Genomic DNA, 13,091 nt, shown 5'->3' with positions numbered 1-13,091 from the left:
AGCATGTACGTCTTTTTTATTGAATAAACCGTTTTATGTCAAAGTTAATGCACTATTAGCATTTTCTTATATTTCCCCGTCCACTAATACACCTGGCGGATTTCCATTACGAGATACCTGGGACATCCTAGAAAACGATCACTGGAGGATTGTACTGAAGATACCCGTACAAGAAAAACTGTTGCCAAGTACACAGGGCTGTAGATCGGCGAGGAGTCAGAGGGAGTGACTGTCCGCTGTGTGTCTTTCCTGCCTGATGATTGGAGTGATCGGAGCTACAGGAGTAGGAGCCACCTCGAGCATTCCACGCTGAGTTGATGATCTAACCAACAGAGCGATCACCGAGAAGCGTTACAGGCTGTTGTACTACCTACGTCTGGTAAGTGCATTACCCTAAGGGGTTTCTCGTGTGAATTCGGATGGAACTAGATGAACACAGTATAAAAAGTCTACCCATTTGGAGATATTACATCTAGAAGTTTTTTACGATACTGGACTGCGTTAATGCTTATGTTTTATATATATTCTATTTAAAACGAAAGGACTGATTACATGTTTGATTGGTACTAGGCGCCATTTGTGGCGGGCTTGTGGTTTTTTACAAAAGTAAACATGCTAATGTGTATTACAGCTGTATAATTTCTTCTACATTCCGTTACTATGATTATTATCCTACACAGTGCAAACTTACTACTTGGTGCTTTACAGACAATATGTAATCATTCACATTAGTTCCTGTCCCACTGGTGCTTACAGTCTATATTTTCTACATCACAAACACTACAATTTTTCAGAAGCCAATAAACCTACCAGTATGTTTTCGGAACAGTAGGAGGAAACATATGCAAACATGGGAAGAACATACAGGCCATGGGTGTGCATCTGACCAAGGTCCTATATGTGTGGACAATGTATGTTCTCCCCATTTTTGGTGGGTTTCCACTGGTTGCTCTGGTTTCCTCCTACAGTCCAAGAAAACATACTGGTAGGTTACTTGGCACCTGATAAAAATAAAATATTTCCATTTTATGTGTTTAACTTACATTGTCTTGCACTGCGCTTTTTTTGAGCGTTATTTGTTCCATTTCGGGGCGGTCTGACGTCAGCGAAGTTGTAAACATACATTTGTCTCAGTGGCATTGTAAATGCAATGCACTGTAATTGAGGAGCATTTACATCTGTGTTTCCACATGTGGTTGGCTTGAAAAAGATAACTTCCTTATTGTGACAGTAAACTCAGATTGAAAGCATCTGTACTCATCTAATAGTATAACAACTGCATATTAAACATGTACAAAAAAGCAATGTTGTATATATGCACTTTACTTGCAGAAAAAGCAATGCAAACACCAGTATAGACAATATAGCCACTGACATTTATAACTTATACTGGCAAGGACAGTTTTATAGCGGATTTATCTCAATAATGGTATTTGTGCTAACAATTCTACATTGCAATTAGGCTTTTATCAGGCTGTACTCTTAATTTAAGTGCATATTGTGTAGATTGTTTGAGCAGGGTCATTTCTCCTCCTGTCTTCACCACTTTTAACTCTGCTCTCCAGCTAACAGGCCTCCTCCTCGGGTACCCTCTTTTACCCCGTCCCCTCTCGCTCCCTCCTCTCCCTCTGGGAGTTTCCCTGTCATCCGTGCCCTCCCTCCTGGGCTCCGTCGTATGAGGACTCTCCCCTCCCCCTACCCTAGCGTTGAGCTCATTGAGTTACTATGCTTATTGTTTACTGTACTGTGCTGTCTCACCTTGTATTGTAATTTTGTTTATCCCTGTACGGCGCCACAGACACCTAGTGGCGCCCTATAAATAAAAATTAATAATAAAAATTAATAAATTGTGTATTCCTTAAACACAACACTTTAATGTTCACTTGAAATGTGTATTGTATAAAATGACCATGGCTGTAATACACAGTAAAAAAATCACAGCTATTTAAAAGGGAACTATATTCAAGAAACAAAAGCCACAATTGGAAGTGTATGTGGTAAACAAACCTATCAATGAAATCACATTAAATGCAAATTATCTGTTTAAAACATTATCAAATTTTTTTTGTTTTATTATAATGATCATACTCTTACGTATGTTTTTCAGTGTCATTCTGTATTCCACAGCTGCAAATGTTTAATCAATGGCTAACTCTCTCTGGAGACAGTAAAGCAATTGTTTCTTCAGGCAGATCATACTAGCAATGGTAGCAATACCTAAAACCTTCATAAAATGTGTAGAACTTCAGCACAACATTTGAAAATTGTATAAACATAAGTTTGAAGTCAGGGCCAAAACTTAGACACCAGCAAATTTTACGAAAATTACCCAACTGTGTTGCTTGTGAGGTGGCTATCTGGATGCCACACAGTTACAAGTGTGCTGTGGTGTTATGCATAGTCTCAGACTTTGGTCATATCTCTCTCATGAGACTAAGGGGTATATTTACTAAACTGTGGGTTTGAAAAAGTGGAGATGTTGCCTATAGCAACCAATCAGATTCTAGTTATTAATTTAGTACATTCTGCAAAATGACAGCTAGAATCTGATTGGTTGCTATAGACAACATCTTCACTTTTTCAAACCCGCAGTTTAGTAAATATACCCAAAAGAGTGCAGCTGATTCAGTACTTGACTGTGCCTCACCAGTGACTCCACCACCGCAGTGAGAGACCAGGGCAAAACAATGCCTGCAGTCAGGAAAAGAGAAGAGATACAGGAGGACCCGGGATGGCCTGGCACGTTCTGTAGACTGGGCTACACCAAGTTTTCCAAATTAAGTAAAATAAAACCAATATATATATATATATATATATATATATATATAAAAATACACATTATAATATGTGGACGTTACATGAGGCTAAGAAGGGAGAACCAATGAATATTAATTACACACAACACACAATACTTTCAAGTGTCCACGTCTGTTACAAAGGACAAAGGGACTATCTTCTTCATGTGGGTATTTTGATAGAGGCATGAATACCTATGTGGGGGAGCATATAGAAGACAAGAGAATGTAAAACACCAAAAAAACTAATGAAGAAAGAATAAGTGTCTTCTTTTTCTATTGGCGGCCAATGAGAGATGGGAGATTGGAAGTTGTGTCCCCTTCTCTAAATACTCAAATAGGCTTGCTCTAGGACTGTAAGCTCTTATGGGCCTGGTCCTCTCTATTCTTTGTGTCTCATGTCTGTCTACCTTGTATGACCCTGATGCAATGTCTTATCATCATCACCTATTTATATAGCGCTACTAATTCACACACATGGAATTCATTCCCTTTCCAGCTGCAATTGTTAGCTCATTCATAAATCTGCTATTTACTATATTCATATTACTTTGTCTATTATGTTTATAGTAATATTATTTTGTTTATTGCAATAATTTATGCCTTATCTGTAAGATTTTCAGGCGCTATGGAATCTGTGGGGCCCTGATGTTGATGATTGGCAACCAAAGAGAGGGGAGATGGTAAGTTGAGTTTCCTTCTCTAAGTACTCAAACGGACTTGTAGTTTGTCAATGCCACACAAGTCTAATTCATAATTGCAACATCCAATACAGTTAAGTCATGTCTTCCTGGTTGGTTTACACCATTTATTCTATCAAACCACCCTCCCAACTGTATAAGTTTTTTTTTCCCAATAAAGAATTATTAATACTATTATAAGGGGCATATTCAATTAGCTTTTGGATTCGCGGTAACGCGCGTTGCCGCGAAAAGTGCGCGTTCTTGCGGGTATTACGGTACCGCATTAACGCGGATTTTCGTTCGCAACCCTATGGGCTGCGAACGAAAATCCACGTTATTGCGGTACCGTGTATTACGTTTCGCGGCTGTTCCGGCGCTTTACCGCGAATCCAAAAGCTAATTGAATATGCCCCTAAGAGTGGAACTTTATCTATTTCCCTCAAATCTTATTAATTCATCACTGACTGACGGGATATTCTGTGACTTGCAGTTCCATGACAAATTAACATGTCTGCTTATGTGCTAACTATACACTCCGTATGTCTGCAGCCAACATATAGTCCACCTCCAGACACACTAAAACAGACATTGTCCACTCTATTCCTTAGGTACAACTAATTAATATTAGGTTCAACAGATTCCAAACAATATGTACAAGTAAAATAAAAAAATTGGGAAAATGATATGAAATGATTTTAAAGAACATAAAAAAGTGAGAAGCAGAGAGCAGCGGAGCCACAAAGGTGAGACTGTGTCCCACAGATAATCCGCACAAGACTCAGAGAGACTTAAACATTGCAGCCCTCAAACATCTGAAAGCATTATTCCAGATGGCACAATCATTCCACCAAGCTCCATAGGAGAATACTAACACATAGAAATAGAGTAAAGCAGGTCATACATGGCCTAATAGCTTTCTGCCCATATAGCTTTAACCAAATCAACATTTCATAGATTTGAAGATTCGTAAGCAGTTTACTTTAAATCGAGCAAGTTTTACTTTCAAATTCTATAAAACAGCATTCATGTCAAACTAAGCCCACATCTCTATCTTCAGGAGCTGGCAATTTTGTAAGAAAGTCCAATGATCACCCAATTATATGGTATCTCACTATTACAACAACTTCTGAAGTTAAACAAAGAGCTTAATTTCCTATAGGAATGCCTTCATGCAACCACACTGTGATGACTGATGGCTAAGGTGAAACAAGAAGTGATCTAGTGATGCCATAGATACTCTAAAGATTGGGAATTGGGTCCTTAAGTGGAGGGACGAGCAACAAGGTTACCAATGGTGTGAAGGTTTCAAGGGGCTAGAATCACTAAGAATCCAGTTTGGTGGCGGTTTGAAACCGCCACCAATCGCCGGCGGTTTAGTGGTCCAAACCACATTTACTATACGGTGGCTTGAGGCTTCAATTTAAATGACTGGCGATGTACGGTGGATTGAAAAAGCTAAACTGCCGGTGATTTGGATGAAAACGCCATCCAAAAGACAGGACAGGACAGTTTTAATAACTGCTTCAGAATGGCTGGATAGCTTATACATGTTGTTTGAACTATTTTGCCATTCTGAACATAAGAGAAAGCACCATTGACATTTAAATTATTTTGGCAATCATTATTTATTAATGGGCAAAATGAATTAAATATTAACTTATGAGGGGGAAAAAAATTCATTATATTAAGGGGATAAAATTATTTAATTATTATATTATTCGGACAATATGTAATGACAAATTGTGCAACATAAATAACTATATCCACCATTAACAATCAGTTAATAATATTATATATTCAGATTTCCCACTTAATATAATGCTATAATAGTGTCCCTTTAAAAAAAAATATAAAAAAAAAATTCTCTCATAAGTTATTAAATTTATTTTGACGAATATTTTGTGACCTGACAGCTCTCCCACCCATGTTGTGATTTTTTTAATCCAATAAAAAATGACCTGCATATATTATGAATGCTCGTCTACACACTATAGGATCCACTGCTAGGATACACATATAATTTGGGATATATTTTGCCACCTTTGCCTTGCAAGGTTTAAGTAGCAGTTTCTTAAAAAAGGTAGTATGACTGAGCAAGATCAGAGAAACCAATTTAATAGGCATTCAAAGCCCTTATTATATTCTGGCACAGGGCTGCAGTGATTGAATATAATAGATCATTGGTGCTGGAGCCAAGGGCCATGGGCTGTGAGTGGGACCCAGAGCATTCAACCCCAGGTGTTGTTGTGCGTGCTTGATAGTCAACTTAGGCTAAGGGTTTTCTGTGTAATACAGTAAACATGTGTTTTTTTTCAGTCCACTGTAATATAACAGATGTAGAGGTCACTGTAGTCTATAGCATGTGGGGTTAGAAGTTTGCTCTACAATGTCGTCTGCAGTGAATATTAAGAGATACAGTATGTGTGTTTCAATGGATGTTCATTCAGTAACCATGAGTAAGCACTGATTAAAAACAAAATCAAATGTAGATGGGCTATGACATGCGTCCTAAAGTTAGTTATAATCTACCGCTGCAGAAATACACAATACTGTTTCCAGTAGCCACAGATTAGGGCAGGGGACATTCAAAAGTAGCTCTGCTTTGGAATAAGATCAGGCTGCTGACAATAGGGATGTACATGAAATAGTCACAACAATCAGGAATATTTGCCAGCTACTATGATCTTTTTAAAAGAACCTAATGAGATTCTTTTTGCAGTCTTTTAAAAGTGCACCCATAAAGGTTCAACAACCTGGAACTCTACAGCTGCTGAGCAAAGGAGGAAACGTTTGTGCTTTAATTATATAAAAACTATGTCTAAACATCTCCATTCTCTGCAGCACACTCTTTATCACCTTCTTTCAGAGTAGATTTTACCCTCTAACTCAGTCCACACATTTACTGCCTAACATTCCCCTACATGTGACTGAATTTATATCAATTATTTTACCTCTGTGGATTAAATTTTTATTTTCTCTGTTGATAAATACAACTTCCCAAATGCAATGGACACGACTCCTTCACCAAGTTTCACAAGTAATAGAATACATTATGTGACAAACTTCATGCAGTAAAGGCGTGCTAACCTAGAGGCATAGCAGAACATGCGTTGTTAGCAGTAAGTGACTCAAACAGACCCCAGGTTTAAACCCTTGTGAGTTCAAGATCTAGAGCAAAAATGAATAAAAAACAAACAAACAAAACTTGCATTTGCTCCTTGGAATAATCAGACAAAGAGACACACACACAAAGCAGATAGATCTAAGGTATATGGAAAACTACAGATTGTGGTAAAGTATACCATATCCAGAAAGAACTTTGCACAATCTGCTTCTTTTGTGTATAAGCTCTAAATAGCATTGCAACAACTACTCTGTTTGTACGTTTGTTAGAGCCTCTTTACAGAAGCCCTAACATGACAATTAAAGTGTATTGACTTCTTGTAATTGCCTTGTAGCTGCAGAAAGACTGCACTATACAGTGAGGGGTTGAAGCACTTAGGCCTGTACTTGAGGTCACATGGGTTGGCATTTGCCTATGATAAAGTAATACCTGCACTCTCTTATATGTATCTTTAGTGTAGTACAAGCACTTGTAATGTATCCCTTGTACTGTCAATGATAACTGTATACTATAACCTAGTATACTGCTGCATACACAGTAGCATTTATCAGTAGAGTGGCCAAATTGTTATAAAACAGTATAGTAGTTGCTTGACTGTCAAAACATATATTGCCATGGTACAACCCTTGTACCTAAAATATTTTTTTTTAACCAAGTTATGTTTCAGAATAATGTACCTTATGAAAACTGTTCATTTGTTAAGTGACCATAGCAGTGTTATATGCATTATATATATATATTAACCCCCCTAATGAAACCAGCAGAAAGGCTTAAAAAGGAGAATTCTCAGATCCCATTCTAACTGAAACCACAACTTCTATGACATTATACTGGATCCCAAGTCTAACACTCACTGCTAAATCCATTTTTGATTGTCTGTATTTGACATGTTTTATTACTAACTTAAGCAGAACAGCAAGACTCAGGCGTGTGGGTTACAGTAAGCCTATAGCCACCGAGCACTGACAGTACCAAACCAAAAAGGACAGAATGTGCAGGCCACAGGCATATCAAGCTTGGAGAAATGCAAGTTTCAAAAAGTTACTGCACACAAAGAAGGATTTTTAAAGTCCGGTCGTCATTTTTGCTCATTCAGGATAAGACAGGCCCAACTAAGAAGGTTTATTAGAGCTACAGAGAGCGAGTCAGGGAGAGTTATAAAAGTGAGAGTACAGACTCGCAGACTCTACTCACAGGCACACTGGAGCGCTGGATCCGCGGTGGAGGCGGCCGTGGTGGGGCGATCTTTTCTTGCTGTATTAAAATGGAAACTGACATATCAGTAACAAGTAACAAATGACACCTGGAAAGCATAACTTGAATTTACTAGGGCTCCATCATGGTCCAAAGACCGCTGTGAAGAGCAAACCCAATTGTCCCCCTAGATCATCAAAACCACTCTGCAACTGCACAGGTCTACCTGTCGTAGCCATGGAATACAACATGTTACACAAAGCAACATGTGTATTCTCTCTAACAGCCATACATTTACAAGATAAAAATCCAACTGAAAATAATTCTGCTGAATAAATGCCACTGTGTTTGTTACAATAACCGTACAAAGGCTTAGGGCTAGATTTACTAAGCTGCAGGTTTGAAAAAGTGGGGATGTTGCCTATAGCAACCAATCAGATTCTAGCTGTCATTTTGTAGAAAGCACTAAATAAATGAAAGCTAGAATCTAATTGGTTGCTATAGGCAACATCCCCACTTTTTCAAGCCCGCAGCTTAGTAAATCTAGCCCTTAGACTCCTACCAGTCCAGTGCTTAGTGACTGTCAGTTTTTGATGTTATGCAAAATCTTCTAACGAACATTATGTATCTCGGCTGTCATGTGTCACTGCAAATAAATGTGGCACGAACCTTACAGTGTAGCAATATACAGAACAAACACAAAGCAAGCTAGAAAATATACCAAACAGAGCATTGCGCTGATATATAGCATACACATATAAACAATGTATGCAAAACACAAACACATTACTGATTCAAAATTCAAAAACTTGAGAAGATATAATAAGTGTAGAACCACTTCACATGTAATTAGAAACCTTATCAGAATGCTTTCTCACTGTGTGGGCAACGAGAACAGCAGCAAAATACACATGGAAAAATACTGGTAACAAAGGACAATGGGAACACAACTTCCCTGAAACTTCACCAAGCATATGAAATACCCATACCACCTCCATAACCTCCCTAGTCTATTCTACCCGAACCCCTTTGCTCTAAGAAACTCTAGCAAAACATTTTATTTCTTTCCCTACTCAAACAACCTCCCAACACCCAAACCAACATTTTCTGTGTGACTGGACAAATATGCAATATGTAGCACTAAATATTATGTATTAAACTCCAATTTTCCCAAAGCAGCAAAGGACAATGTGAACAGTATATGTATCGAGATGCATTAGGAACAATACATATAGTAAAGAACAAGGAAAATAAAGAATGTAGCAAATCACCAGGACCAACTCATTATCATATGAAGTCACCTTACTGCCTGCAATATACAATTGCTGCTCTTCAACTGAATACATCATGGTACATATTACAGCATAAACTGGGCACAATGTAACACTTTGGAACATGAGAGGATGCAGGTTAGAGGTTAGCAATTACTGAAATTTACCTTCTATTCAGTCCTATATAAATAAGAAAAAGAACACAGATTTTGACACATTGTATTATAGCGCATCTGACTTATAAACTAACAAATAAAGCCAATAATTGTTTTTTAATTAGGCAATGTTTTGTAAAGTCTAACAAACACCACACTTTAATAATGTGGGTCTCTTTCCTAATTTGACACTAAATGACACAGAAATCTATATTTTGCATATTGCAGAGATGCTGTTCTGGCAATGAATTTGTTAATATCCTTTTGTGGCACCATCTAAACATGGAGGTGGAAGCACTGGGACATAGCCAGCCTAGAAATCTGCGTCTGGCATGGGATTCTCTGGAACGATTCACTCTTCCCACTTCTAGTAAAAAGACAAAAACATGATCATATGGTTCCTATCACAGGTTGTAAAATGTGCGGAGACAGGAGTGGGATGTTCTTCCTGCCCAACTTGAGCTGCTAGCAGATCTATCAGGCAGTAAAATACACATGGATGGATACCTGTACTGTCTTAAGGTGCTTAATATTCACCGACACTAGATAGACTGAAATTTTGTAGATTTTTATAAGCCAGTAAATAATAGAGTTTTATTACAATTTAAAGGAACGGCAGCGTAATAAAGTCTAAACCGCTGTAGTGAAATTTATAATTTATTTTAATTGTAAATATAATTAATACAAGACTTTAGGATGCAATTTGGTTTGTTGTGAAAGCCACAGATTCAAATAAGCGGTTTGGATTGAAAAAACATAACCTTATTGCATTTGTTGGATTCTATTCTATAAACACAATGTTGCTAACATGTTATAATAGCTTCTAGGGACACCGAGCCGCAGCATGTAAGCATGCTGTACTATATCAGTGATGGACAGCAGGCAGCGTGGCAAACTTTCACCTGCAGCACCCAGCTCTGTGCCCCTGCTCTACCTTCATACATCATAAAGCATAAGACTGAACGGGAGCAGTCAGCTTCCACATCGCATGATCTCCCCTGTGCAACACAGGGTGTAGCTATTCCCTCCTTCCTCTGTGGGATCCAGGTTAAAGAGAAGTAATTTTTAGGCTGTCATTAATAAAATTAATCAAAATGAGTGACTAGGTTTCTATATTAGCCAGCAGTGGGTGTGGGGGAGGTCTGCACAGCGCATGGGGAGGGGGAGGGTCTGGGCAGCATGTAGGGGAGTTTTGGAGTAAATGTGAATTGGTCTGACTGGCAAGTGGGGGCATTTTGGAATGAGTGATGTGGGGGTGCCAAGATAATGAAGGGGCTGTTTATTACTAAATTTAAGAGAAACATGCTGCCCGTTTAAAGATGGGCTGAAGAGTATCAGGTTACCCATCCCTGATCTATATGCTTCATATTAAATGACCCTATTCAATATTTATTAAAGAACTGTAGTGTTAATACTTAAGTAAATACGACCACCAGCAGGTCACCATGTTGGGGTTGACAGCTAAGCAGCTGCTTTGTAGAAATGCACTGTATGGACTGGTTGAGATATATATATATATATATATATATATATATATATACACACACACACACACACACACACAAGTTAACCCGTGCATGATACTCATGCATTCTAGTCAAATCAAGCTACTTAAGGTGTTAAAAAGGTTCTTGTCATGCATTTGGCTTAGCCCAGGCCTCCTCAAGGGAAGAGCGTTACTTCCCGACGCAAGCGCCCTTTTTTAACGTGGTTTTGTCCACATGTCACCACCTCATCATTTTTCTCCATCACCTCATCCTTCATCTTCATCACCACATCCTTCATCAAGCTACTTAAGGTGTTAAAAACTCCCCACTGTCACCCCCGGCAATCACCAACCACTCCCAACTGTCACTTCTCCTTCAAGAAATATATAGGTCAGTGTATAACTCTGCCCAGCAGGTGGCGCTGCAGCTTGTTTTGTTTTTTTTTCACACACGCCACTAGGCATTTATATAGTATATATATATATATATATATATATATATATATATATATATATATAAATATATATAGATAGATGTACACACACACATACACACACAAACACACTATATGGCCAAAGGTATTTGGCCTCCCCTGTTAATTATTGAATTGAGGTATTTCAGTCACACCTGTTGCCAGAGGTGTATAAACTCAAGCACTGAGCCAATACAGTCTCCATTTGCAAATACAAAATGGGTCGTTCTGTAGAGCTCAGTGACTTCAAACATGGATGCCACCTTTGCAATAAGATGGTTCGTGAAATTTCATCCCTGTATAGTCAACTGTAAGTGATATTATTAGAAAGTGGGAGCGTTTAGGAACAACAGCAACTCAGCCATAAAGCGGAAGTCCACGTAAAATCACAGATTGGGCTCAACGACTGTTAAGGCGCATGGTGCGCAAACGCTGCCAACGCTCTGCTGATGCCATAGCTGAAGAGTTCTGAACTTTCACTAGCATTGATGTAAACACAAAAACTGTGCGGCGGGAGCTTAATGAAATGGGTTTTCAAGGCCGAACAGCTGCATACAAGCCTCACATCACCAAGAACAATGCCAAGTGTCGAATGGAGTTTTGTAAAGTACACAGACACTGGACTGTGGAGCAATGGAAACATGTTCTGTGGAGTGATGAATCACGCTTCTCTGGCAGTCAGATGGGTGAGTCTGGGTTTGGCAAAAGCGGGAGAACGTTACCTGCCTAATGGCATTATGCCAACTGTGAAGTTTTGTGGAGATGGGATTATGGTATGGAGCAGTTTTGCAGGCTTATCTCCAGTGAAGGGCACAATGCTATGCTTCCAACTTTGTGTCAACAGTTTGTGGAAGGCTCTTTTCTATTCCAATATGACTGTCACAGGGCACAAAGCAAGGACTACAAATACATGGTCTGATGAATTCGGTGTGGAAAAACTTGACTGGCCCGCACAGAGCCCTGACCTCAACCCCATCAAAAACCTTTGGGATGAACTGGAACGGATATTGCTAACCAGGCCGTCTCGTCCAACATCAGTGCCTGACCTTATAAACGCTCTACAGGAAGAATGGGCACAAATTCCCAGACTTCTTGTGAAAGCCTTTCAAGAAGAGTGGAAGCTGTTATCGCTGCAAAAGGGAGACCAACTCCATATTAAAGTATAGGTGTTTGAATACAATGTCATTACAGTCCCTGCTGGTGTATTGGTCAAGCGCCCCGTTGCTGTATGCTTGGCAGACATTTGCCTCGGGGAGCCTGTTCTGAGCCTTCCACTGGATGGATTTGGACAAAAACTTCACAAACCGGTAACACTGGATCCCAGAAGACATATTAGGGGTTTAAGTCCTGTTGGTGTATGCGGACCAGAACTTTGACCCGGAGAGCATTTTCTGGGCCTTCCACTGGATGGATTTGGATAACATTTAATATAAATATAGTTAAAAATGTTTAATTTAACTATAAAGAATTTGTTTTAGATACTGACCCCTGGCTATTACCATCCTGAGATGGTGATAGGGATAGGAGAACAACAGAGATGCATGTACCGCCCCTGTCCATGGTAAACAGGCTTCCCTGTGCTTTGAATGGGAAAGCCATCGCCAGTGAGCCTCAACGAAAGCCGGCAATACCCAATGATAGCCAACAACGGCCTGTGGGCTTTGGTAAATAGCGTGAAGCATTAAACAGGTGGTGAGAAGCATATTTTATTTGTATTTATTTGCTTATACAATTCACTAATTACACAGCGCTGTACAGAGAATATTTGCCATTCACATCAGTCCCTGCCCCAATGGAGCTCACAGTCTAAATTCCCTAACGCACGCACACAAAGACACAGACACACATAGGGTTAATTATCTCAGCAGCCAATTAATCTACCAGCATGTTTGTGGATTGTGGGAGGAAAT

The 13,091-nt window shown here is 39.1% G+C and overlaps 1 protein-coding gene across 6 annotated transcripts in view; it reads right to left on the bottom strand.

Moving 5' to 3' along the window:
• DENND1A (DENN domain containing 1A) overlaps positions 1-13,091 on the bottom strand; it is a 525,768-nt gene that overhangs the window by 23,406 nt on the left and 489,271 nt on the right. For 4 of the 6 annotated variants that reach the window (XM_075184725.1, XM_075184728.1, XM_075184726.1 and 1 more), the window contains one exon: positions 7,797-7,856. The exons of the other annotated variants lie outside the window; for them this stretch is intronic. In XM_075184725.1, coding sequence (XP_075040826.1) covers positions 7,797-7,856 — 60 coding nt within the window. The remainder of the gene's footprint in view (positions 1-7,796; positions 7,857-13,091) is intronic. 6 annotated transcript variants of the gene reach the window in all.

This window comes from Mixophyes fleayi, chromosome 9 (genome assembly GCF_038048845.1).
Source record: "Mixophyes fleayi isolate aMixFle1 chromosome 9, aMixFle1.hap1, whole genome shotgun sequence".
NCBI classification, from domain to species: domain Eukaryota; kingdom Metazoa; phylum Chordata; class Amphibia; order Anura; family Limnodynastidae; genus Mixophyes; species Mixophyes fleayi.
This window is presented reverse-complemented; position numbering and strand designations above follow the sequence as displayed.